This window comes from Rhinopithecus roxellana, chromosome 16 (genome assembly GCF_007565055.1).
Source record: "Rhinopithecus roxellana isolate Shanxi Qingling chromosome 16, ASM756505v1, whole genome shotgun sequence".
Taxonomy (NCBI): domain Eukaryota; kingdom Metazoa; phylum Chordata; class Mammalia; order Primates; family Cercopithecidae; genus Rhinopithecus; species Rhinopithecus roxellana.
The window spans coordinates 44291749-44316194 of NC_044564.1; the positions used below are offsets into that span (position 1 = coordinate 44291749).

Here is a 24446-nt window from a genome sequence, read left to right on the forward strand (position 1 = left end):
TCTCATTTTGCTTTTTTTTCCACTTAAATTACTTCATAATAGCATATAGAGATATTCCCCATTTCCTTCTATAGCTGCATAATATTCTGTTTGTGGATAGACCAAAGCTTATTCAACTCTTTTCCTATTGATGGAAATAAGGTCTATTTTCAATCTTATGCTACTATCAATTGCGCTAAAATGAACAGACTTGTACATATGTATTTCTATGTACATATACATTTAAATAACTTACAATGTTATAGCTACATAAAACAGTCTTTATATGTGGTATTACAAGATATTATGTGGACTTACCATGTCAGTAATGTAGATAATATCACCTTCCTCAAAGTATAATTCATCTGGCTAGAAGAAAAAAAAAAGTTTGACTCCACGTGATTTTTCATGAATTAGAATATAATCATTATACAGATTCAAAATTCTATCATATTCTAATAAACAATGTGGTTTTATACACTTAAATCAGCACATAAGCCATATAATAAAACACTACTGAAAATTGTTTTTGTTTTTTTGTTTTTTTTTTTTTTTTTGAGACGGAGTCTGGCTCTGTCGCCCAGGCTGGAGTGCAGTGGCGCCATCTCGGCTCACTCCAAGCTCCGCCTCCCGGGTTCACGCCATTCTCCTGCCTCAGCCTCCCGAGTAGCTGGGACTACAGGCACCGCCACCACGCTCAGCTAGTTTTTTGTATTTTTAGTAGAGACGGGGTTTCACCGTGTTAGCCAGGATGGTCTCGATCTCCTGACCTCATGATCCGCCCGCCTCGGCCTCCCAAAGTGCTGGGATTACAGGCGTGAGCCACAGCGCCTGGCCTACTACTGAAAAATTAATACATGAATAGATTTTTTTCCCATGATGAACTTCAAAGAATTACATAAAGATTCTCCACACACATTTTGTATTCTTCTACAACCAAAGCAAAACATTTGTATATCAAAATAGAATATTAATAAAACTTCTTCCTTGTAGAAATCCTAAAAGGTGGTATATTGTTTTTCATAAAAAGATAAATGTCTAGAATTAGAATCATGAAAAACAGCCAGAAGCTTGGTTTTCTCTGAAACAAGGCCTCAATCCTTGAACACTTTAAGATCAACATCTGCTATCTGCTTATTATGAGAAAATCATTATCCTAACTCTTCATGTTCAGGGAGAATGAACATTTTCTGTATGAGAAAAGTTAATATGTAATTCAACCATTAATAAGGCTAAAGAGCTAAAAGATATGAAGCAGTAACTCAGCCAGTCCAGAAACCCCAAGCAGCTCTGAGGAGTTGGCTAATTACACCGACCATATGTGCTCTGGCCTGTACCAACCAAACATTCTAAAAACTTTCTGAGGCCAGGTGTGGTGGCTCATGCCTGTAATCCCAGCACTTTGGGAGGCCGAGGCAGGTAGTTCATGAGGTCAGGAGTTCAAGACCAGCCTGGCCAAGATGGTGAAAACCCATCTCTACTAAAAATACAAAAATTTGCTGGGTGTGGTGGTGGATGCCTGTAATCCCCGCTACTTGGGAGGCTGAGGCAGAGAATTGCTTGAACCCGGGAGGCAGAGGTCGTGGTGAGCCAAAATCACGCCACAGCACTCCAGCCTGGGTGACAGAGCAAGACTTCGTCTCAAAAAAAAAAAAAAAAAAAAAAAAAACCTCTCTGAATAAAGATATACATTTTAAACATCTTTTCCCCATTAGTAGATAACACTTGCCGTGACTTTATAAGTAAGTAGGGTGATGCCTACTGAGAGCAAATTTCAGATATTAGGAAATATTTACATCATCATGGTGGATGAAAAATGCAGGACACAAATTTCACATGTGATAAGAACACAACTATGCATTAAATAGACACAGAAAAATTTCCAAATTCTGTCATGAGCATGTGTTGCTTTCATAGTTTAGGTGGGAAAAATACTACTAAAAGAAAGGCTCTGATGTTTGTGATTATAATTACTATTCCATATAAATCAAAATTATGCTAGTGAAAATTACTTCACCCAGCCAGGTGTGGTAGCTCACGCCTGCACAATTCCTGCACTTTGGGAGGCTAAGGTGGGCAGATCACTTGAGGACAGGCGTTCGAGACCAGCCTGGCCAACATGGTGAAACCCCGTGTCTACTAAAAACACACACAAAAAATGTGCCAGGCGTGGTGGTACACACTTATAATCCCAGCTACTCAGGAGGCTGAGACACGAGAATCACTTGAACCTGGGAGGGAGAGGTTGCAGTGAGCTGAGATTACACCACTGCACTCTGGCCTAAGCGACAGAGTGAGACTCTGTCTCAAAAAAATTTTTTAATAATAATTAAAATATTTCATCCATTCATTTTTCCATTTGTTTACCTCCTCTCAGTAGCAGACTAGGGCAGTAAATATGATTCTGCACTAGTAATTTATTTAGTTTTAAGGCTGGTCTACATTCTTACTATAACTATTTCTCCATGAATGTAAATTAAGGCTATTATCAGCCATAACATGCTTTAAGTAACCATAATACATGAAAATATTTAGATGTATTATACATTCAAATATAAAAATTAGCAAATGATGATTATTGATGCCCCCAAATGGCTAAAGTCCTTTAAAAGGTAACTTTCTGAAACATATATTGCTTTTACACTTTGATTTGCACAGACTAGTCTGACACATAGCACAAACTATGGAAAATTAGTTATATATCGGACCTTGTGACATACATTTTGATATTGCTTGCAATAAGTTTTTACTTTTTATTTTTGTTGCCTGAATTTGGGAAAAAAGAAATTAATAACCACTAATATTCTCTCAAACCGGTCTCTAAAATGTTCTGATGATCAATGATCACTATGTGATAGATATAGAAAGTGATTAGGTAAAGAAACTATTTCCTTTAGTATTTATTTTGATGTAAACAGGATCACTCCCAGAGAGGCCAGAAAGATGACTCTCTCCCCACCACAGCATCCCAGCTGGACTCAGCAACCACCACCACTCGCCCCCACAACATTAAGGTTAGCCTTTGTTGGCAATTTTAACACCATCTGACTCTCCTTTAGATGGTGCCTTATAAGGCCTGGGAGGGGAAAATGAAGGAAGAAGAAGAGTAAAAGGAAAACAGGACATGTGGGCAGCAACATTTTCCTGGAGTAACTTTTCATTTCCTGGAACTTGAAAGAGTTCAATGCCATGAAGAGGTCTGTCCCATCTTTGAGCCATCCTGGGCTATTCTTACTGAGTACATCTCCCAAAGTTAATCTCACTCAGTTATATCTTACAATAAATCCTCCTCAATCAGTACTTTCAAGAAGTTAAGAAGTCATCTTTTCTTACAGTTTTACCCTCCTTCTAAAAATCACAAAAGTCAAATCTCCCTAAATTTCCATTTAATAAAACCACTCACCCTTTAAACAAACAAACAAAACACATTATGAAAAAGTACCAAACAAATAGCTTTTAAAAACAAAGCACACACACACACACAATCATGGTAATGACTCTTTCTTATAAAAACAAGCAATAAATCAGGGTTCATAAATCAATGAAAATGTTTTAGAACTACACAGAGGTAATGATTGTAAATGTACTAAACACCACGGAATGATTCACTTTAAAATGGTTAATTTGGAAATAAAGACAAACATCGCATGTTCTCACTTATTTGTGAGATCTAAAAATCAAAACAATTGAACTCATGCACATAGAGAGTAGACGTATGGCTACCCGAGGCTGGGAAGGGTAATGGGAAAACCTGGGGGGAGACTGGGATAGTTAATGGGGTACAAAAAAAATTTAGAAAGAAATAATAAGACCTATTATTTGATAGCACAATGGGATAACTATAGTCAATAATAATCGTACATTTTAAAATAACTGAAAGAGTATAACTGGATTGTCTGTAACACAAAGGACAAACATTTGAGGGGATGGACACTTAATATCCCATGATGTGATGATTCCACACTGCACGCCTGTATCCAATCATCTCATATGCCTCATAAATATATACTCCTACTATGTACTCATAGAAATTAAAAATTTTTTAAATGGTTAATTTTATGTTATGTGAATTTTACCTCAATTTTTTTAAAAAAAGTAATAAGGCCCAAAATAGTTAAAACTCTTAATGTCTTTCAAGTAATTCTTGTCCTCTGTGGTTTGGGAAAGTGCATCATTTGAGAAAGACCACTGAGTGCCAGTCGCTTCGATACCTCTCAGAGCTATTTCGGTTTTTGAATTAATGGCTGCCGTTCAATAGTGGTGTCTGCCACAAGCCGCCCATTAGGTCAGACTTGTTTTTCAACGGAGGCAACGAGAACAGGCAGTCCATTTCAGTCAGGCAAAAAGTGACCTCATTTTTTCATCCCGAGAAATTACAGTCGACAGTTTATTCTCTTTTAATCCATAGTTCCCAGACACAGAATGCTACTACTCATAAAATATCTTCTTCCAAAGAAACTAGGAACATGTTTTCCTAATCTAGCTAAGTAGGTAGTCTACTAAATTCTTCGCAGTGTTGGTGGCAGTACATACAACACGGTAATTTCATGGTTTTAAGAACAGATTTCACCTGCAATATTCACATTTTTCATTAAGAAACCACTAGCAGGATACCTGATGTAAACTGTTCAATGAGCATCTACTTTTAAATTCCCAGCATCATAGTCAGGGAACAGAAATGGGAAAACAGTAACATAATGAAGTATGCACTTCCCCATTTCCAGCTTGTTCTTTGTTTTTTAACCACATTCCTCCTTTCCTCTCTCCGTGAAGAACAACAAAGTATCAGAATAAGAAAGCGATGGTCCACTGGGATGTTACAGCAAAGAGTACACACTTAGTAACATACATTCCCATTCCCAGTCCGTATATTCTTGGTAACATATAATTCCCAAGGCATTACTTTTGTTGGTTTATGCAAATATACTTTATGAAAAGTTTTAAAAAACTGATATACTTTTGAAATTTTTCAGATTTACCCCCAAATCTGAAGTCTGAAGCCCCCAAAATTCATAAAAAGAGAAAACAAATTCTCCACAGATGTTTTTATTTAACACTTTATAATATATATTATGTGCCACATACTGGTCTGGGCATTCAGAAATATTAACTAATTTGCTCCTCACCAAGAACACTATATGAAGTAGGTGGTATTCTTATCATCATGTTAAAGATGAGAAACCTGTCCAAGGCGATAGATCAGGTACATGGTAGAACCTGCACTTGAACTCTAAGTCACATTATGGAGTCCTTGCTCTTACCCACCACCTATGCTTTCTCTCATACAAAAGGCATCACACACAACCATTATTGGCCATCATGGTGTCATGACCAGATTAAAAGATGGCCACCTTGGAAAATATCTGTCTCTATCCACTCCCAACTCCCCCACCCCTATAGTGCAGTACAACAAAACCAATGGCAGCATATTTTACTTGCAAAGTATACTTGACCTCATTTAGTCCTCACAACTCACTAGGCTTGGCTGGGTCATGGATACAATCTCTATTTCACAACCAGGCTTAGAGAAGTTAAAGAATCTCTGCAAATCAGCGTGAGTGGCAGGGCTGGGCTCCTACCTCAGCTCTTAGATTCCCAGTCTCCTTCCTCTACACGTGGCTCTATTTACCTAGTGCAGCCTAGCAACTTTTACATGACAGAGCAGGGTCCTGCTGGTTTCCCTTTGGAAATCCATGCGCCTCAACCACACAGGAAATTCTGTTCTCTCCTCATCAGTCTGTCTTGACACTCGTCAATCCAGTCCAGCCAGGTCTGTGGTTGACACTTTATTGAAAGGAGCTGGGTGAGAAAAAAGAACCAAATGGGGCTGGGTGGTGCCAAGACACCCTTGCCTTTAAGCAAGACAGATGAGAAATGAGTTGGCAGGAAGAACCAGGAGCTACCTAGCATTCTTCCGGTTCAATGGATCCCCAAGACTGGGGTTGGGCATTGCTGTGCCCATCTCCTGAGGGGGAACAGGAGCTTAAAACTGGACCCAGGCCTGCCTGGGGGGCTGCACATGCCAGCAATGTCCCTCAGAGCCCACCTCAGCCTTTCAATATTGCTTGGTCCCAGTGACTTCGAGGAGGTCAGGTCAGCTTGGGATATGCTGTGGTATATCTATCCCTCCAGAGAAGATGGCTGCTGGTCAGAGCGGAGAAAGACCAAACGGCTTCCAACAGAAATTCTCATTCAGAAAAAAGAAGGTAAGACGAACCTAGTTCTGGAATGATATTCGAAATTTAACAATGGGTATGGCATGGCACTTTACCAGTCAGGAAGGCCGTGGGAGCGAGAGGCTGCCTGCCGTGCTAGATGCTACCCACTTCACACCGGGATTGAAGGGAGCTGAACAGGGGTGAAATATGGAGGCAACAGGGCTTGAGGTGGTCATTACTGACTGCAGCCTACAATCCTTGGGACTAAAAATATTAAAAATACATTTTAAATATTGAATATTTTTTAAAGCCTAATGAATTAAATGTATATTCTACTGTATATTCAATCATAACTAAGATCTTTTTAAAAGCAGTGGAGAAACTCCATTTTGGAGTAGAATTGGAAGTAAATAAATCAATACACAATCCATCAAAAATATCTATTAAATGTCTACTAATACAGCAACCACTACTCCTTCAATAGTAACAAGTACTCCTTAATAGTAGTAATAGCAGCTTTATGCAATTAATCTCATTTAATTCTCATTAAAACCCGGTGGGACTATTATTATCCTCACCTTACAGATGAGAACACTGTGACAGAGAGGTCCGGTAATTTCCTCAAGGTCACACAGGTGCTCAAGAAGTGGAGCTGGTCCTGAACCCTAGTGCGGGCTCTGAACCTGGTGCTACCCTGCTTCTTCAGATGCTGTGCCTGTGAGCAGGACTGAAATACCAAGTGTGGAAGTTCAGAGGCGGGAGAGGCAGTCCACCTCCAGCTGGAGTGGTCAGAAAAGTCTTTACAGAAGAGGAAGTATGTAAGGTGAGCTTGGAAGGGACAGGGCCATGGGTCTAGAAAGGGTTGAGAGATAGGTTCTGCTGTGAGTCACCTCCAGACAGGATAGTTCAAGAACAGGAAGGAGCAGAGCACAGCGGGGCTGGAATAGGGGCTGGACTATAGAGGACGATACCGTTAGTCAAATAAAAGATGGAAGCAGGAGGCGGAAGCAAAGCCACCTTTGAGGAATGCCAATCTAGCTCAGACTACAGATGGAATGGAGGAGCTAAGTCTGTAGGTGAGAAGTGAGGAAAGGCATAACCAGGTCATGAGGAAGCAAAGGGGAAGGAGGAGGTTGGTGAGAAAGGACAAAGGCGGGGACAGCGAAGCATACTAAGAGAGGAGAGAGAGTCAGGAGTCACCTCAAGCCTCAAAACAAAGTAAATGCAGGTCCCATTCTAGATTCACAGAGGCAGCAGAGAATGGTCTATTCATTGAGTGGCCCAGGCTGGCACCTGACCACCCCTAACCTCTCTCACTCTTATCCCTCTTAGGGTCATGCAACCAACCAGGACACAACTGATAAGGACAAGCCGAGGCATAAAATGACAGCACTCCCAGTGAGCAGGGCTTAAAGACAACAGCCCTGGGCCTCCCACTTCCCTGTTATGGGCTCTTTGTGCCCTCTCCCTACCTCAAATTCTTATGCTAGAGTCCAAACCCCCAGTACAGATGCCCCTGACATACGATGATCCAACTTAACAATTTGTCAACTTTACGATGGGCTTAACGGGGTATTAAATGCATTTTTGACTTGCGGATTTTTTTTTGTATTACAATGAGTTTGTTGGGTTCATCATAAGTTGAAGAGTATCCGTACTTCCAAATATGAGTGTATTTGGGATAAGGACTTTAAAGAGTTAATTAAGTTAAAATGAGGTCTTTAGGGTGAGCCCTAATCCAATGACTCACATCTTTATAAGAAGAGGAGATGCAAACACAAGCATATGGGGAAAGACCATGAGAAGATGTGGACAGAAGTACGACATCTAGAAGCCAAAGAGCAAGGCCTCAGAAGAAACCAACCCTGCAGACGCCTTGATCTCAGTCTTCTAGCTCCCAGAATTGTGAGAAAATAAATTTCTTTTGGTTAAGCCACTCAGTCTGTAGAACTTTGTTATGGCAGGCTCAGTAAACCAACACTACCCACTCCCAATCCCTCACCAACACAGGAGAGTTGTCAGTGGAATCTCTTGGTGAGAAGAATAAAAACCCCACCTTTCTTGTTCCAGAAACATTTCGTGGACAAACTCTTGGGAGAACTGTCTGAATATGCACACTCCCATGTTAGTCTATTAGTGACTACCATTTTTTGGTGCTCACCATGTGGTAGGCCTTCAATATTCACCCCACTCCCTGCTCACGGCATGGTGCCACTGCAGAATGGTATCCCTATTTTCACATGAGGAATCAATGGCTATGAGGTAAGAACATCCATGCAGTAAGTAAATGACAGGTTTGGGATTTGAAGTCAGGCCCTGGCCTGATGGCAGTGAACTGATGTTCAGTGTCACTTGTTCTGTGTGACCTTCTGAGTTGCCTCTAACTTTGGGGACAGCAGGGTCTGGGGCAAACCCAGATGAAGCCGGCAGCAAGCTGACTGCCCACAGAGAGAAAGCTCTGGTCCCTAGCATATATGAGAGAAAAGTCAAGGATAGCAGGTTTCTCCTTGATACAGTTTTGCTGTGTCCCCACCCAAATCTCACCTTGAATTGTAGGTCCCATAATCCCCATGTGTTGTGGGAGGGACCTGGTGGGAGATAACTGAATCATGGGAACAGTTTCCCCCATACCGTTCTCGTGGTAGTGAATAAGTCTCACAAGATGTGTTGATTTTATAAGAGGTTTCCCCTTTCACTTGGTTCTCATTCTCTCGTCTGCTGCCATTAAGACATGCCTTTGCCTTCTGCCATGACTGTGAGTCCATTAAACCTCTTTTTCTCTATAAATTACCCAGTCTCAGGTATGTCTTTATCAGCAGAGTAAAAACGGACTCATACACCCCTTCTCCCCAAGAAACCTTCTTGGTTTCTTTCCTTTCCCTCCTAACTGTCTCAACTCCCTGCTTCACCATCTAGTCACTCCTGTACCAAAACCATCTACTCACCTCCAATCTTACCCAGAGCAAAACTGAAATGAGATCCACAGGCCCTAAATGCTCTGCCCTTCCAGTTCACCCCAACTCTCAGAAGTAGTCTCCCACCACCCTCTACTGTGTTTGCAACTTTCCAAGTCATGCTGTCTTCCCTGTTTTTTCTATTCTAGCATCCACCAAGGATGCTGCTTGCACTTGTTGCTCCCTCACTTCCTTCAGGTCTCTCCCCAGATGCCACCTTTATAGAAAGTCCATCTCTGAACATGCTATTGAAGACAGCACTCTTTTCTCCATTCACTTCTTTGCCCCTCACCCTCCTTATTTTTCTCCAGAGTACTTAGCCCCTGACAGTCACATTCATTTGTCTGCTTACTCTCTGTCTCTCTCCACTGGATGCAAGTTCTTTCTGTTGTCCCGGCACTAGTCCCAAGGCCTGGACCAGTGACTGGCATATAATAGGTGCTTAATAAACCACAGATAAATGGATGGATACCAGAAACTATAACAATGAGAATGCACACTGCAGAGAAATAAAAAATTGTTCTGGAAGGCTAGCAGTGGGTACCATTATGAGCTATTTTGAGGTAGAGGGTCAAGAGGAGAATGAAGGAAGGTTAGTATGAGATTCAGCAGAAGGATGACTAAGACAGGGTTGCCATGCTTTATATGCAAGTCACTTGTCAATTTGAAAGCAGGTGGTGTCACCATGTGGGGAGAAGCTTTACAAGACAGACATGACCTCAAGATGCAGAAGACATGCGAATCAGCCAGGACTTAACTTGCACAGCTCTGGACCCAACATCCGTTCCTGAGAATTACCTAGGTCTATCAAAGAAAAGGCAGACCACTGGCACCAGAGGAAATGTCTAAATAAAATCATCTCAGGTTTTTCTGTCAATTTTAAAAGTTAAAAACTGAACACTTACAGTTCTGGGTTCAAACGTATACAGGGCTCTGAAGACTTTAACTTGCCCTAAAAAAGGAAGAAAAAACAACAACTGAATTTTTCATTCCTGAATTTGCTCTTAATAGCATTATTCATCATATCCTTCAGAATTCCCTAATTAAAAACCAACGTGATCAAGTAGAACAGAGGATACTAGAGGCTGGAAAGGCTAGAGAGAAAGGAAGGACAGGGAAAGATTTGCTAAAGGATATAAAAATCACACTTAGATAGGAGGAATAAGTTCCAGTGTTCTATACCACTGTAAGATGGCCATAGCTAACAATTATTATATAGTTCAAACAGCTAGCAGGAAGATATTAAATTTCCCAATACTAAGAAATGATAAGTGTTTAAGATGACAAATATGCTAATTACCCTGATCTGATCACTATACATTATATGTATCAAAGCATCACTATGTAGCCCATGAATATGTACAATTATCTGTCAATTTAAAAATAAATTTAAAAAATACATCACTATATATATCAATGTGACTACACAGAAAAATTATGTAAGTACCAGCAGCAACTATTGTCATTATAAAAACACTGACTGAAATATCTCTATCCAAGAAAAAAAAACCTGTGGGAGAATTGTATTTCAGAATTGAGTGCCTTTTCCACATAGGAGATATTTTTAAATATTTCTTAAGTGAATGTACGAACAGACGCACACCTCTGAAAGATAACTTTGCTTCCTTCTAACAGCAGGAGCTACATAATTATTTGTGCTTCAGTTCTGTCCTATACAGAGTCCTTCCAACCCTGAGATCTAGGTTTAAAAATATAAACATGACCATGTTAACATAAACAAATCCTTAATGTGATAATCTACACTGGTTTGATATTCTTAAATCAGCGGGTTGGAATTTTATATTTTCCCAAAGAAAAGAAAATACCATGGAGGAAAAAAAAAAAGGACCCACTGGAGAAACCTATGAGTCCATTAAGTCCCAAAACAGAAAAGAGGCAACGAGGTCACATGCCTGAGAGTTGCCCTCCTTCCCGCCAAACAATACTGCCTCCTTTCTCTCTTTGTAGACTGCATTTCCATAACACTCTGGGCTATAACCACTGATTTGCTACCTGTCTCATTTGAGGGCAGCAACTCTAACTTGGTCAATTTCCCAGCACCTAACTGGCACATAGTAGAACTTAATAAATGTTTGCTAAATGAGTATAATCATCCCTCAGTATCCAAGGGCACCAGTTCTAGAACCACGATGGATACCAAAATCCATGGACGTTCAAGACCTTTATATAAAATGGCATAGTATTTGTGCATATATACATCCTCCCATATACTTGAAATTATCTTTACTTATTATGCCTAATGCAATGTACATACTATGTAAATAGTTGTTATACTGAAATTATTTGTATTATTGTGTTATTATTATATTATTTGAAACAGATTCTCACTCTTTCGCCCAGGCTGGAATGCAGTGGCGCAATCTCGGCTTACTGCAACCTCCACCTCCCAGGTTCAAGAGATTCTCCTGCTTCGGCCTCCCGAGTGATTGGGACTACAGGCACCTGCCACCATACCCAGCTAATTTTTATATTTTTAATAGAGATAGGGCTTCACCATGTTGGCCACGCTGGTCTCGAACTCCTGACTTTAAGCGATCCGCCTGCCTCAGATTCCCAAAGTGCTGGGATTACAGGCATGAGCCACCACGCCTGAACAGTATTGTTCTTTTTTAGTTTTTTTTCCCAAATATATTTGATTCATAGTTGGTTTAATCTGTAGATGTGGAACCAGTGGATACAGAAGGTCAGCTGTACATAAGTAAATTAACAAACTCAAACAGTATAAGAAAAAAAGCCTATAGATAGCAAAAAAAAAAAAGGGGGGGGAATCCTCTTTTAATAAAATAAATAGATTTAGAACAGATATCAAAATAGAAGGACTATCTATTTGATAGCTATTTAAAAGCTTTGGGAGGCCAAGACAAGTGGATCACTTGAGGTCAGAAGTTCAAGACCAGTCTGGTCAACATGGTGAAACGCCATCTCTACTAAACGTATAAAAATTAGCCAGGTGTGGTGGCATGCACCTATAGCCCGAGCTACTCAGGAGGCTGAGGCAGGAGAACAGCCTGAACCCAGGAGCTGGAGGTTACAGTGAGCTGAGATCGTGCCACCACACTCCATCCTGGGAAACAGAGCAAGACTCTGCCTCAAAATATAACAATAATAATAAATAAAAGCTCAGTTGCAACACTAGAAGAACCTTTACAGATGATTATCTAAGACAAGAAAATCATGCAGAATAGTGGCCTCCAAGGTGGGATACGGGAAGACTACTTCAGAAATTATTTACATTTTTATCCTTCTTATTCTTTTCTATTCCTATTTGAACATGTTTTATGATATAATAGCATAGAATAATATACATACAACTTATAAATCCATATGCATTTACATAGACTGAGTACTCAAAAACCTTTTGTGGATCAACTGTAAGCATTATGAAGACAAGTATTTTTGTTGTTTTATGAATGAGACACCCAAGTGCCTACCACAGTGCCTGGCACATACGAGGCACTCAGTAATTAATTAATGAATGCATTAAGTAATGAATGAAGCATGAAGAAAGGAATAGATGGAAGCAGGAATTTTAAAAAGTCTGAGGCCAGGCATGGTGGATCACGCCTGTAATGCCAGCACTTTGGGAGGCCAAGGCAGGCGGACTGTTTGAGGCCAGGAGTTTGAGACCAGCCTGGCCAACATGGTGAAACCCTATCTCTACTAAAAATACAAAAATTAGCCAGGCTTGGTGGTGCACACCTGTATTCCCAGCTACTCAAGAGGTGGGAGGCAGGAGAATCGCTTGAACCCGGGAGGTGAAGGTTGCAGTGAGCTGAGATTGCACCACTACACTGCAGCCTGAGTGGCAGAGCAAGACCCAGTCTCAAAAAAAAAAAAATTAAATTAAAATGTAGAAGTCTGAAATCAGTAGTTTACAACAGTACTGTCTGACCTAGCTTCACACAGTAACAGAAAAGTTCTATATCTGTGCTGGTCACATGTAGCTTCTGGGCATGAGAAAAGTGGTTCATGTGACTGAGAAATTGATTTTCAATATTATTTTAATTTCCCCCATGTTGCAGGTTTAGAATATCAGAAAATGGATTGACTTAATGTCCATTAAAAGGGGATTATGTAAATAAACTGATTTGTCCACAAGACACAGTCATTTTAAAAAGAACCCTGCACATTATTCATAATAACCAAGATAGGAAATCAACCTACGTGTCCATCAATGGCAGAATGAATTTTTAAAATGTAATGCGCGCGCACACGCACGCACACACACACACACACACACACTAGACTATTCAGTCTTAAAAGAGAAAGAAATCCTGTCATTTGTGACAACATGGATGAACCTGAAGAACATTATGTTGTGTGAATTAGCCAGGCATGGAAAGACTAATACTGCATGATTTCACTCATATATGTGGGATCTAAAAATGTTGAACTCATAGAAACAGACAGTAATATGGTGGTTGCCAGAGGCTGGTGGGTAGGGAGACTTGGGGGGATGTTGGTTAAAGAACACAAATTTCTATTAGAGAGCAGGAACAAGTTCAAGAGATCTACTCTACATCATGGTGACTAGTTAATAACAATGTATTACATACTTGAAAATGCTGAGAGTAGATTTGAAGTGTTCTTACCACAAAAAAATAATGTAAGGTAACACACGTTAATTAGCTTGATTTAGTCATTCCACAAAGTATACATATCAAAACATTATGTTGTATACCATAAATGTATACAATTTTTACTTGTCAATTAACAAAAAGCGTTGCCTAGCCTGGGCAACATAGCAAAACCCCATCTCTACAAGAAATATAAAAATTAGCCGGACATGGTGATATGCACTTGTAATACCAGCTACTGGGGAGGCTGAGGTGGGAGGATGGCTTGAACCCAGAAGGCAGAGGTTGCAGTGGGCAAGATTCCACTACTGCACTCCAGCTTGGGCAACAGAGCAAGACTCTATATCAAAAAAAAAAAAAAAGAGAGAGAGAGAGAAAAAAATGCTGCAGACAGACCCACAGACACTGACAGAGAAAATACACACAAAAAATCAGGTTTAGAACAGTAGGCAAATACCATCCTGTTTACGTCAACAAAACACACAGTCATTGAATGAGAACACCAATTCTGGGGGCATCATATTCTACTTGACATTTACTGTGTACATTCATTACGCCAAGTGTGTATTACCTTTATAATCAATGAAAACAGTAACAGTGTGATTTGGGATTGGGAGGAAGCATCATTCTCCTTCTAAACATCTTAATATAGAAGAGCAGCTCAGATCCCTGTCACAAGAAAACACTCTTTTCACCAGCAGAATTCCAGGGCCACATCTCTCCTGCTCTACTAAGAGGAGCTTAATAGGCACACACAGAAGTGGAAACTTTTTTGGGTCTGGAGTTTGTTTTTCACTCACATAGACTGAAGAAAGGAAACACCAAGCGGAAGGAGGAGCTGCCAGGAGAAATACAGTATTTTCTGCTGACTAGATTGTCTCTCTGAGAGCAGAGATTAGTTATCTTGATTACTTTGAACTTTCCAAAGAGAAGTTATACAAGGAAGCAGTCCACTTGTGACCAAAATCAATAACGATAGAACTTTCTTGTTCCTCTGAGGGAAGGCAGCAATGAGATGTGTTATGGCTAATTCTGGAAACAAGATCCCATGTCAACTAAATAGGTTTAGGTGAAATTCAATAAAAAGTACAGAGCCTGAAAACAACTATGTGCAGTGTGACTAAACCACTGATTTTTGTAATTGTCTCTTTCATGATCATCTTACTTAAAATGTTCACAACTGAAAGTGAGATTTAGTTGCATTTTGATTTATACTAAACAGTGAACAGCAGGCAACTCCTTAGACTATTATGCAAATGAATACTCTATCTGTTGTAGAAAACACTTTCACATAAACTTATTTATTGCTTAATGTTGGGACATTGGTCTCTTGTCCCTTTTCATCCATACATTATAAAAGTTCTGGGATTAATTTATTCCATCCTCAAAATTGAGTCAAGTGGTAACGAAAGAAGGCAATAGAAATAGCCTCAGAATATAAAAGAAATGCATAAGGAAGAAACACAGATGACTTTTACAATTAGTGTTTAACAACCCTGGATATTATTCCTCTCAAGAAAACAATAATACTGAATTCATTGATCATTTTACATCATATTTATTTCAATTTTGAGCAATATTCTACAGGTCTATACATTTATGTGCTGAGGGGAAGAAATTAGAGTACCCTGTGTTTCTATATAATCTTCCCTGAAAACATCTTTAAAAAAAAAAAAAAAAAGTGTTATGGCTAATTTTGGAAACAGGATCCCATGCCAACTAAATGGGTTTAGGTGAAATTCAACGGGTTTAGGTGAAAAAAAAGCAATAGGCAGGGCGCAGTGGCTCATGCCTGTAATCCCAGCACTTTGGGAGGCCGAGGCGGACAGATCACAAGGTCAGGAGTTCGAGACCAGCCTGGCCAACATGGTGAAACCCCGTCTCTACTAAAGATACAAAAAATTAGCTGGGCGTGGTGGTGCGCGCCTGTAATGCCAGATACTCAGGAGAATGAGGCAGAAGAATCACTTAAACCCAGGAGGCAGAGGTTGTAGCAAGCTGAGATCGCGCCATTGTACTCCAACCTGGGCAACAGGGAGAAACTTCATCTCAAAAAAAAAAAAAAAAAAAAAAGCAGTAAACATCTTAATAGATCACCAAGAGGAAGCACTGATCAATTCCAAATTTACTTGTTCTTGTATATGCAAGGAGGCTAAGTTAGATGCTTTCCTCGGGCTCCCTCAAGCTTGATCATTTTCTCATCAAAGTCTAGTGACATATAACAAAGAGGAAAAGTGGAGCTCAGAAGACTCTATGAATACCCTAAAATTACCCTGGAATTCTACTGAATTAAGGTTAAAAAGAAGTCCAATCTTTTGTCTGAGGCTTTAGGTGAATCTTGCATGAACCAGCATGTATTAGCACTAAGGATCTATGCAGGGCTGGTCTCTTCATGTAAGCAAGATCAGCAAACTCCCATTACAGCAGCAGCAGTGGTGCACCTCTGGCTCACTTCACCGGCTCCTCACCTTGCCAGTCCCACCCTTCCCTGTTCTGTCCAACCCCACCGTGTCCCTGAAGAGAAGGGTGAGTCCATTCGTCATCAGCCAAACACTGTATTTTCCTCTAGAGTTGGGATGACCCTAGGCTTCCATAAACGAATCCCTGTCCATGGTGGCAGAGACATGGTAAAGGCAGAGAGAAGGGTTCTGCAACAGGATATTCTACAGGCAAAGGGTAACTAGGTGAAATTTCTGCTCTAAGTTATGCAAACAGAGTATGTGTCAGCTCATTTTTGAGGCCCTGAAACAGCACTTAGAGGGGCTTGGAGCTTACAAATTTGAACAAAGAATTTCTAACCTATTTTATTCCCTATTGGTGAAGAACTGGAGAAGCCTCTAAAGACAGCCACTCAGACATCATTAAAAAGGGATTGGTGCCAGGCACGGTGGCTCACACCTGTAATCCCAGCACTTTGGGAGGCCAAAGTGGAGGACTGCTTGAGCCCAAGAGTTCAAGACCAGCATGGGTAACACAATGAGACCCCAGCTCTACAACAAATTTTAAAAATTAGCCAGGTGTGGTGGCAGGTGGTACACACCCATAGTCCCAGCTATTCAGGAAGCTAAAGTGGGAGGACTACTTGAGCTCAGCAGGTCAAGGCTGCAGTGAGCCATGATCACACCACTGCACTCCAGCCTGGATGACAGAGTCAAACACTGTCTCAAAAAAAAGAAAAAGAAAGAAAGAAACTGCTCACTATAAGAGACAGACATACAATAAACAACAAGACAAATGACTATTGAAAATATCAGCCCCTGGCCGTCTGTAATAGATGGACTATTTCACTTACGTCTTTCTAAGAATGTTAAGAAGCGTGAGATATTTAGATGGGCTTCACTTACAATGGCTATAACTACTACATACCCACTCTCATGGCTAAAGTGAAAAATACTGACAATGGGATAAATCAACTGTGGTGTATTCAGACAATGGGATATTACTTAGCACTAAAGAGAAATGGGCTATCAAGGCATGAAAAGACATGGAGGAAACTAAAATGCATATTACGAAGCGAAAAGTCAACATGAAAAGGCTATGTACTATATGATTCCAACTATATGACATTCTGGAAAAGGCAAAACTATGGAAACAGTAAAAAGATCAGTGTTGCCAAGGGTTGGGGGAGGTACAGTTGAACAGGCAGTGTACAGTGGACGTTTAGGGCAGTGACACTACTCTGTATGATACTCTAATGACTTATTAGAGTATCACTGTCATTATGCATTTGTCCAAACCCATGGAAACCACATCAACAAGAGAAAACCCTAACGTAAACTATGGATTCTGAATGATGATGATGCATGGATATGTCAGTGAAGATTCACCAATTCTAACAAATGTCTTTTTAAGAATGTTATCTCTGGTGAGGGATGTTGATAATGGAGGGGCTACACATGTGTGGCAGCAGGGGTATATGAGAAATCTCTGTACCTTCCACTCAATTTTGCTGTGAAACTAAAACTGCTCTAAAAAAAACAGTCCATTAATTTAAAAACAATACTAGCATTGCTAAGCATTATAGAACAAATAGAATTCTCAGATACTGCTAGTGGGAGCGTAAACTAGTACAGCCACTATGGAAAATTGTTTGGTGGTAGCATTAATTTATTTTTACTAGTCTTAATATGCCTTGAAACCTTAAGTTGCATTTTTGGGAGTGGAATATAACTAGAAATCCCTTCCGGTCATCTTCCATAGGACAAAAATATTGCATACAAAAATAACCCCTCCTCACTGTTTCACTAATCCCACAACACAATGAGTCACCTCAACACTTTTAAACTGAAGGTCATGACCTATTAGTAGATTGAGAAACTAATTTAGTTGACTTTAAGACAATTAAATGGGTCAGAAAGACCAGTGTACACTATACATAATAGAAGAAATCATGGTTTTGTGAAATTTTGTTTTATTGGGAATGGACAGGTGGATGAATATTTAATTAATAAATTTACCAAATACACATTTTTTGGCCTAATGCCAAATGACCAAATGCTAAAATAAATATTTGCCAAAGCCAAATGTGGCTTTAACGGAATGAACTACTGGGATACAAGAATAAACCTGAAACCTGGCCAGGCGTGGCGGCTCACGCCTGTAATCCCAGCGCTTTGGGAGGTGGAGGCTAGCAGATCACTTGAGATCGGGAGTTGGAGAACAGCTGGCCAACACAGTGAAACCCCATCTCTACTAAAAATACAAAAACTAGCCGGGTGTGGTGGCGGACACCTGTAATCCCAGCTACTTGGCAGGCTGAGGCAGAAGAATCGCTTGAACCCAGGAGGTGGAGGCTGCAGTGAGCCAAGATTGCACTCTAGCCTGGGCAAGAGAGTGAGACTCCACCAAAAAAACAGAAAAGAATAAACCTGAAATTTTATCCAAAAAAATAATTAAAATTACACTCTTATTACTAAAACTCCGGTAGACTCACTTTAAAAGTCTGATATAAAAGGACAAAAATGGTAAATCCTTGGTACTGTTAACTGTAGCCTGATGGGACTTTTGTAAAACTAAACAAATCCTCTCTCTAAAATGAGATCTGTAGAGAAAGCAAGATGTTTTTGCACTAGCTCTGCCAGAGTCACTACTGCCAGCAGTGATGCTGCCGGTACATTAGTAAACTATCCTTCCTCCCTAATAGGAACCAACTGAGGTCAAGACTTAACCTCTTCATCTCCTGGGCCTGAAGATTTGCTTAATGATGATGATATAAAGTCACTGACAGTAATCTCACAAAGAATACAATGGATTCCAAAATTACTAGCAATCATACTCTCTCAACATTAATTCTCAATCTATGCCTGTAATTTTTACTCTTTATATAGTAATTTTCATACTTAAAATTCAGACTCATTATCATCATTATTACAATAGTTTATATCTCCAATAGTGAATAATCATTTATACATTCAACTAACTGAGAGAATTTCAATTTATTAATATTGAAAATTTTCTTGGCAAAAAATGGAAGAAAACAATTTCAGTCCTGGGAATTAAAAAAAAAAAAAAGTTACCGTGGTCATGCCACCTCCACAAAAGGCAAATCAGACCAATACATAAAGCACACATTGTAAATAAGTTACATTTAGAGAACTTACCTGTTTTCAAAGCAAACTTTTCTTTTTCTTTTTTTTTTTTTTTTTTTTTTTGAGAGACAGGGTCTCACTCTGTCACCCAAGTTGGAGTGCAGTGGTGAAATCATAGCTCACTGCAGCTTCGACCTCTTAGGCGCAAGAGATCCTCCTGCCTCAGCCTCCTAAGTAGCCGGGATTACAGGTATGTACCACCACACCCAGCTAATTTTTTGGAGACACGGGAGTCATGTTGCCCAAGCTGATCTCAAACTCGTGGCTTCAAGTAATCTTCCCATCTTGGCCTCCCAAAGTGTAGGGATTACAGGTATGAACCACCAGGCCCAACCTTCAAAGTGAATATTAAGGTAACAGTAAATCCATATGTCATGCCTTGTTTGCATTACTGATGCTGCTAAAGTGATTAGGCATGAGTGTCACCTATGCAATCTATAATCCTTGCTCAAGCAGAAGTCTTGGTGTGCCAAATAAAGTAGGCATTCCACCATTTGGCCAGTTATCCAAAGCCTAATGGTAGATTTTAGAACAAATTTGAGTTTAAAGTGAACTTCTGTGTTCCCTTCTGGTCGTGTGTGTGTGTGTATTTTTATGTTCTGGATTATCAAGAAAAATACATCTTACTGAAGTTCAAGGTCAAAAAATGTATGGGAGCCATTGCTGTGGACGATCTGATGAAATTAGGAATTGTTACAGGACTCTATATTTTCCTACTTTGTGGATTTCAGTAAATATATAAAAAACAATATTCTCTCGCTTCCCCCAAAAGCAGATAATTACAAGCAATCTTAGAGCTCTCAAAATGAAAGAAGAGGAAGAGAATTATTTGATCAAGAGAGAATCATGGAAAATAATACTTTACTATATACATATATCTTTTTCTCACATCTGTCTAAGAACATGCAGGGAGCATTAATCTTCTTAATTTATACCCTGTGGGTATGAAAAAATAATGTCATCATCTCTGGCTATTCTCGGGGTAAGAAAAAGTATTAATTATTTCTATGAGGCATATTTGAATTATTCTATTAAACATGCATGATGAAACAGGATGTTTTCTGTTGAAAAACAAAACAGGAGGAGTCTGTGGGATGGTATCCAAGAGTTAAGGCCATCGTTTTCAATTCTTGGGGTGATAGAAAACAGCTGTACTCTGTTGGGCTAACACAGGCTCCCCCTCAACCTCCGGCTTTGTGGATTCCAACACCCATAAATGAGGTGATTAGCTCAGAACAGGCCTTCTGAACCACATCTCTATTGGCGTCATTCCACAAAAGCCCACTGCTTTTTGTTTCTTTTTCTTTTTTTTTTTTTTTTGAGACGGAATTTCACTCTTATTGCCCAGGCTGAAGTATAATGGCCTGATCTCTCGGCTCACTGCAACCTTCACCTCCCAGGTTCGAGCAATTATCCTGCCTCAGCCTCCCGAGTAGCTGGGATTACAGGCGCGGCGCCCACCACCATGCCCAGCTAATTTATGTATTTTTAGTAGAGATGGAGTTTCACCATGCTGGCCAGGCTGGTCTTGAACTCCTGACCTAAGGTGATCTGCCCGCCTCAGCCTCTCAAAGTGTTGGGATTACAGGTATGAGCCACCAAGCCCGGCCTAAAAGCCCACTGCTCTTGAAAATAAAAAGAGTGGCTATAATCCTTGGAAAGAAAGTCATATTGTGAGCATAACAATGCCCAATAGTTTCCAATGTAATGAATAAGTTCCGTCCTGCCTACTTATACTCTTGGATTAATTAAATCAAGTTCAATTAATTCTGTTTGTACATATACCTTTACAGAAAAAACTAATAGCAACAACTCTGAACACATTTCCATCCCTCCTCCCTCTAACACCACCTCTTCCCCATCACTTCCCCTATCCAATCCAAAAAAAAATAGAAAAAACCTAAAGAATTTGAAACATGTCTTGACTTCAGCTGCAGGAATAGCGGACTCTTTAAAAACAGTAGCCTGTGTGTTTTCTGACAAGAGGGTTCTGTTTATTAACAGTGTGCCTTTCTAATCCATTTTTTCTTTGCTTATGCTTTTCAGTGCCTTTCAGCAAACTTGGTTTACTTTTACATCTTGAGGGACCATACCCACTGGTTAATTTTATTTAGTCTCCACCATATAACATAAAAATCCCAGAGAGCAGGGTTTGAAATTTCAACTGACAAGCTCTTTGCCAACTGTCTTCACTGGGTAAAAAATAGAGAAAGAAAGCAATGGTCCCTAAAAACCCTTCATCTCAGGACAAACTGCTTCCAATGTCAGTTTGGGGAGACCTTGGGAAAAATGGAAGAAAATGATCTCTGTCCTTGGAATTTAAAAAAAAAAAAAAAAAAAAAAAGGTTACCCTGGTCATGCCACCTCCGCAAAAGGCAAGATCAGTCCAAAGGCTCGTCCATGAAGGCAATGCTTGTTTTTGTATGAGGTTTAAGCTAAGAATGGTTTTACATGTTTAAACAGATGAGAGAAAAATGAAAAACAGTATTTCAAGATACATGAAAATGATCTGAAATTCAAATGCAGTGTCCATGAATAAAGTTTTATTGGAGCACAGCATTCATTTGTCTTTTGTCTGTGGCTGCTTTCACATTATACCATGGCAGAGCTGAGTAGCTGCAAAAGAGCCACACGTGGCCTATGGAGCCTAAAACATTAACTATTCGGCCCTTTATTGATGATGTTTGCAGACCTCAACCTTGTAGTCCTCTTTTTCTGCAAGTAACAAGTCAGACAAACAGAGCACTGGGCCACAGCACGAACATCTGCAGCTCCTAACCTGCTTCTCCCCAACCCCAAACCAACCTGGGTCATGACTTCCTCCCATATGAAATGACTGGTTGGGCAAATGATTATATATATGCAAGATTAAAGACAGAAAATTCCCTAACATCAAAATCTTTAATCCAAAACTAAATTATCCTTCTATACTCACGTTTATGAGACATTTACCATGGGCCAGACACCATGCAAAGTACTGACTCACAGCAATTTATTTAATCCTCAAAACAATCTTGTGATGTAAATGTTGTATTAACCCTATTTTATAGCTGGGGAAACTGAGGTTAGAGAGGGTAAGTAACTAGTCCAGGTCCACACAATTAGGGAGTGGCAGCGAAGAGCCTTAAACTCAGGCCCCTCTGGCTCCAGAACCCATGCTCTGAATACTGGGCTCTTAATTCTGGCACCCAGGGACTGAATGACTCTAAACAAATACCATGTGTGAAATACTGAGTGCAGCTCCTTATGTGTTGTACGTGACCATAAATGTTAGCTACTATTAATTACTACATCTTCTTACACTATTCTGGGACTTATTCCCTGTGTTTCTTCTTACTGGCAAGACAGCATTATCGAAATCCTCACCCTGTATATTAGAAAATGTATCACACATGATATCCCAGCAAGAGATATTCTAATGCTTTTTTGTTGTTTATTTTTAATTTTAGAGACAGGGTCTCACTCTGTCACCCAGGCTGGAGTACAGTGGCTCTATCACAGCTCTCTGTAATCTCAAACTCCTGGACTCAAGTGATCCTTCTGTCTCAGCTTCCCAAAGTGCTGGGATTACAACAACCACGTGCAGCTAACTTTTCAAAAACATTTTTTGTAGAGACAGGGTCTTGCTGTTACCCAGGCTAGTCTTGAACTCCTAGCTTCAAGCAATCCTCTTGCCTTGTCCTTCCAAAGTACTGGGATTATAGGTATGAGCCACTGCACTTGGCCATAATGCTCTTTTTTTTGTTTTAGACGGGGTCTCACTTAAGTTGCCCTGGCTGGAGTGCAATGCCATCATCACAGCTCACTGCAGCCTTGACTTCCCCAGCTCAGGCAATCATCCCACCTCAGTCTCCCAAGTAGCTGAGACTACGACTACAGGCTTGTGCCACCACACTGGGGCTGGGCTCCCTTTTTTTTTTTTTTTTTTTTTTCTGTATTTTTAGTACAGACAGGATTTCACCATGTTGCACAGGCTGCCCTTGACCTCCTGAGTTCAAGTGATCTACCCGCCTTAGCCTCCCTAAATGTGGGATTACAGCCTTGAGCCACAACGCCCAGGCCGTAATGCTTGTTTTAAGTAAACAAAACTCACACCTGTAATCTCAGCATTTTGGAAGGCTGAGGCAGGAGGAATGCTTGAGCCCAACAGTTTGAGACCAGCCTGGGCAACACAGCAAGACCTTGTCTACAAATAATTTTTTTAAAAAACTAGCTGGGTGTGATGGTGTAGGTCTGTGGGTCCTAGCTACTTGGGAAGCTGACATGACAGAATCTCTTGAGCCCAGGCAGCCGAAGCTGCAGTGAGTTGAGGCTGTGCTACTGCACTCCAGCCTGGCACTCCGGCACTCCAGCACTCTAGCAACAGAGGGAATTACCATAATTAAAAATAAGAGTTTATTGTGTCCCTTAAAATTTAGCTTTTGGGGTATATACTTATCTTTTGTTGTTACGTAAAAAAAAGGCTGGTGGTAATATTATACATGCAATCAGCTATGTAAAACGAAAATCTGCACAGAAGAAAAACTGGAAAGAAACAGTATGAAAATGCCACCCGTTAGCTCTGAGTGGTAGAACTATGAGTTATATTTATTTTCTTATTTTCCAAATTGTCTACAATGAATAGGTATCTCACATACAATCAGGAAAATGTGTTCTCTTTTAATGCCCTTTTGAAGAATAACTTACAAGGTACCTGAATTTTATATATATTTATCAGTTATTTGTGACAGGGTCTTGCTCTGTCGCCCAGGCTACAGTACAGTGACACAGTCATGGCTCGCTGTAATCTTGACCTCCTAAACCTCCTGCCCCAACCTCCTGGGTAGCTGGGACCACAGGCACGTGCCACCACACCCAGCTAATTTTTCTTTCTATTTTTTTGTAGGGACAGAGTATCACTATGTTGCATGGGCTGGTCTTAAATGCCTGGCCTCAAGCAAGCAGCCCCCCCGGGCCTCCCAAAGCGCTGGTATTATAAGCGTGAGTTTGTAATCTGGCCTACTCGTATTTGATTTATCGGCAATGTGTTTACTAATATGAGTCCTTCTTTATCCTCTTTCTCTTCCTGACTTCACCATGAAAAAAAAGAATTGCCATGCCCAGTACACCCACAAAACTGAGAACACAGAGAGGCTTAAATTAACACAGTGAGGAGACCTTCATGATCAG

General features: G+C 40.2%; 1 protein-coding gene across 2 annotated transcripts in view; it reads right to left on the minus strand.

Annotated features, from left to right (window-relative positions):
- OSTF1 (osteoclast stimulating factor 1) overlaps window positions 1-24446 on the minus strand; it is a 60585-nt gene that overhangs the window by 22097 nt on the left and 14042 nt on the right. For both annotated transcript variants that reach the window (XM_010388723.2, XM_010388722.2), the window contains exons 2-3: window positions 9997-10043; window positions 298-348 (exon numbers count right to left, since the gene is read on the minus strand). In XM_010388723.2, coding sequence (XP_010387025.1) covers window positions 298-348; window positions 9997-10043 — 98 coding nt within the window. The remainder of the gene's footprint in view (window positions 1-297; window positions 349-9996; window positions 10044-24446) is intronic.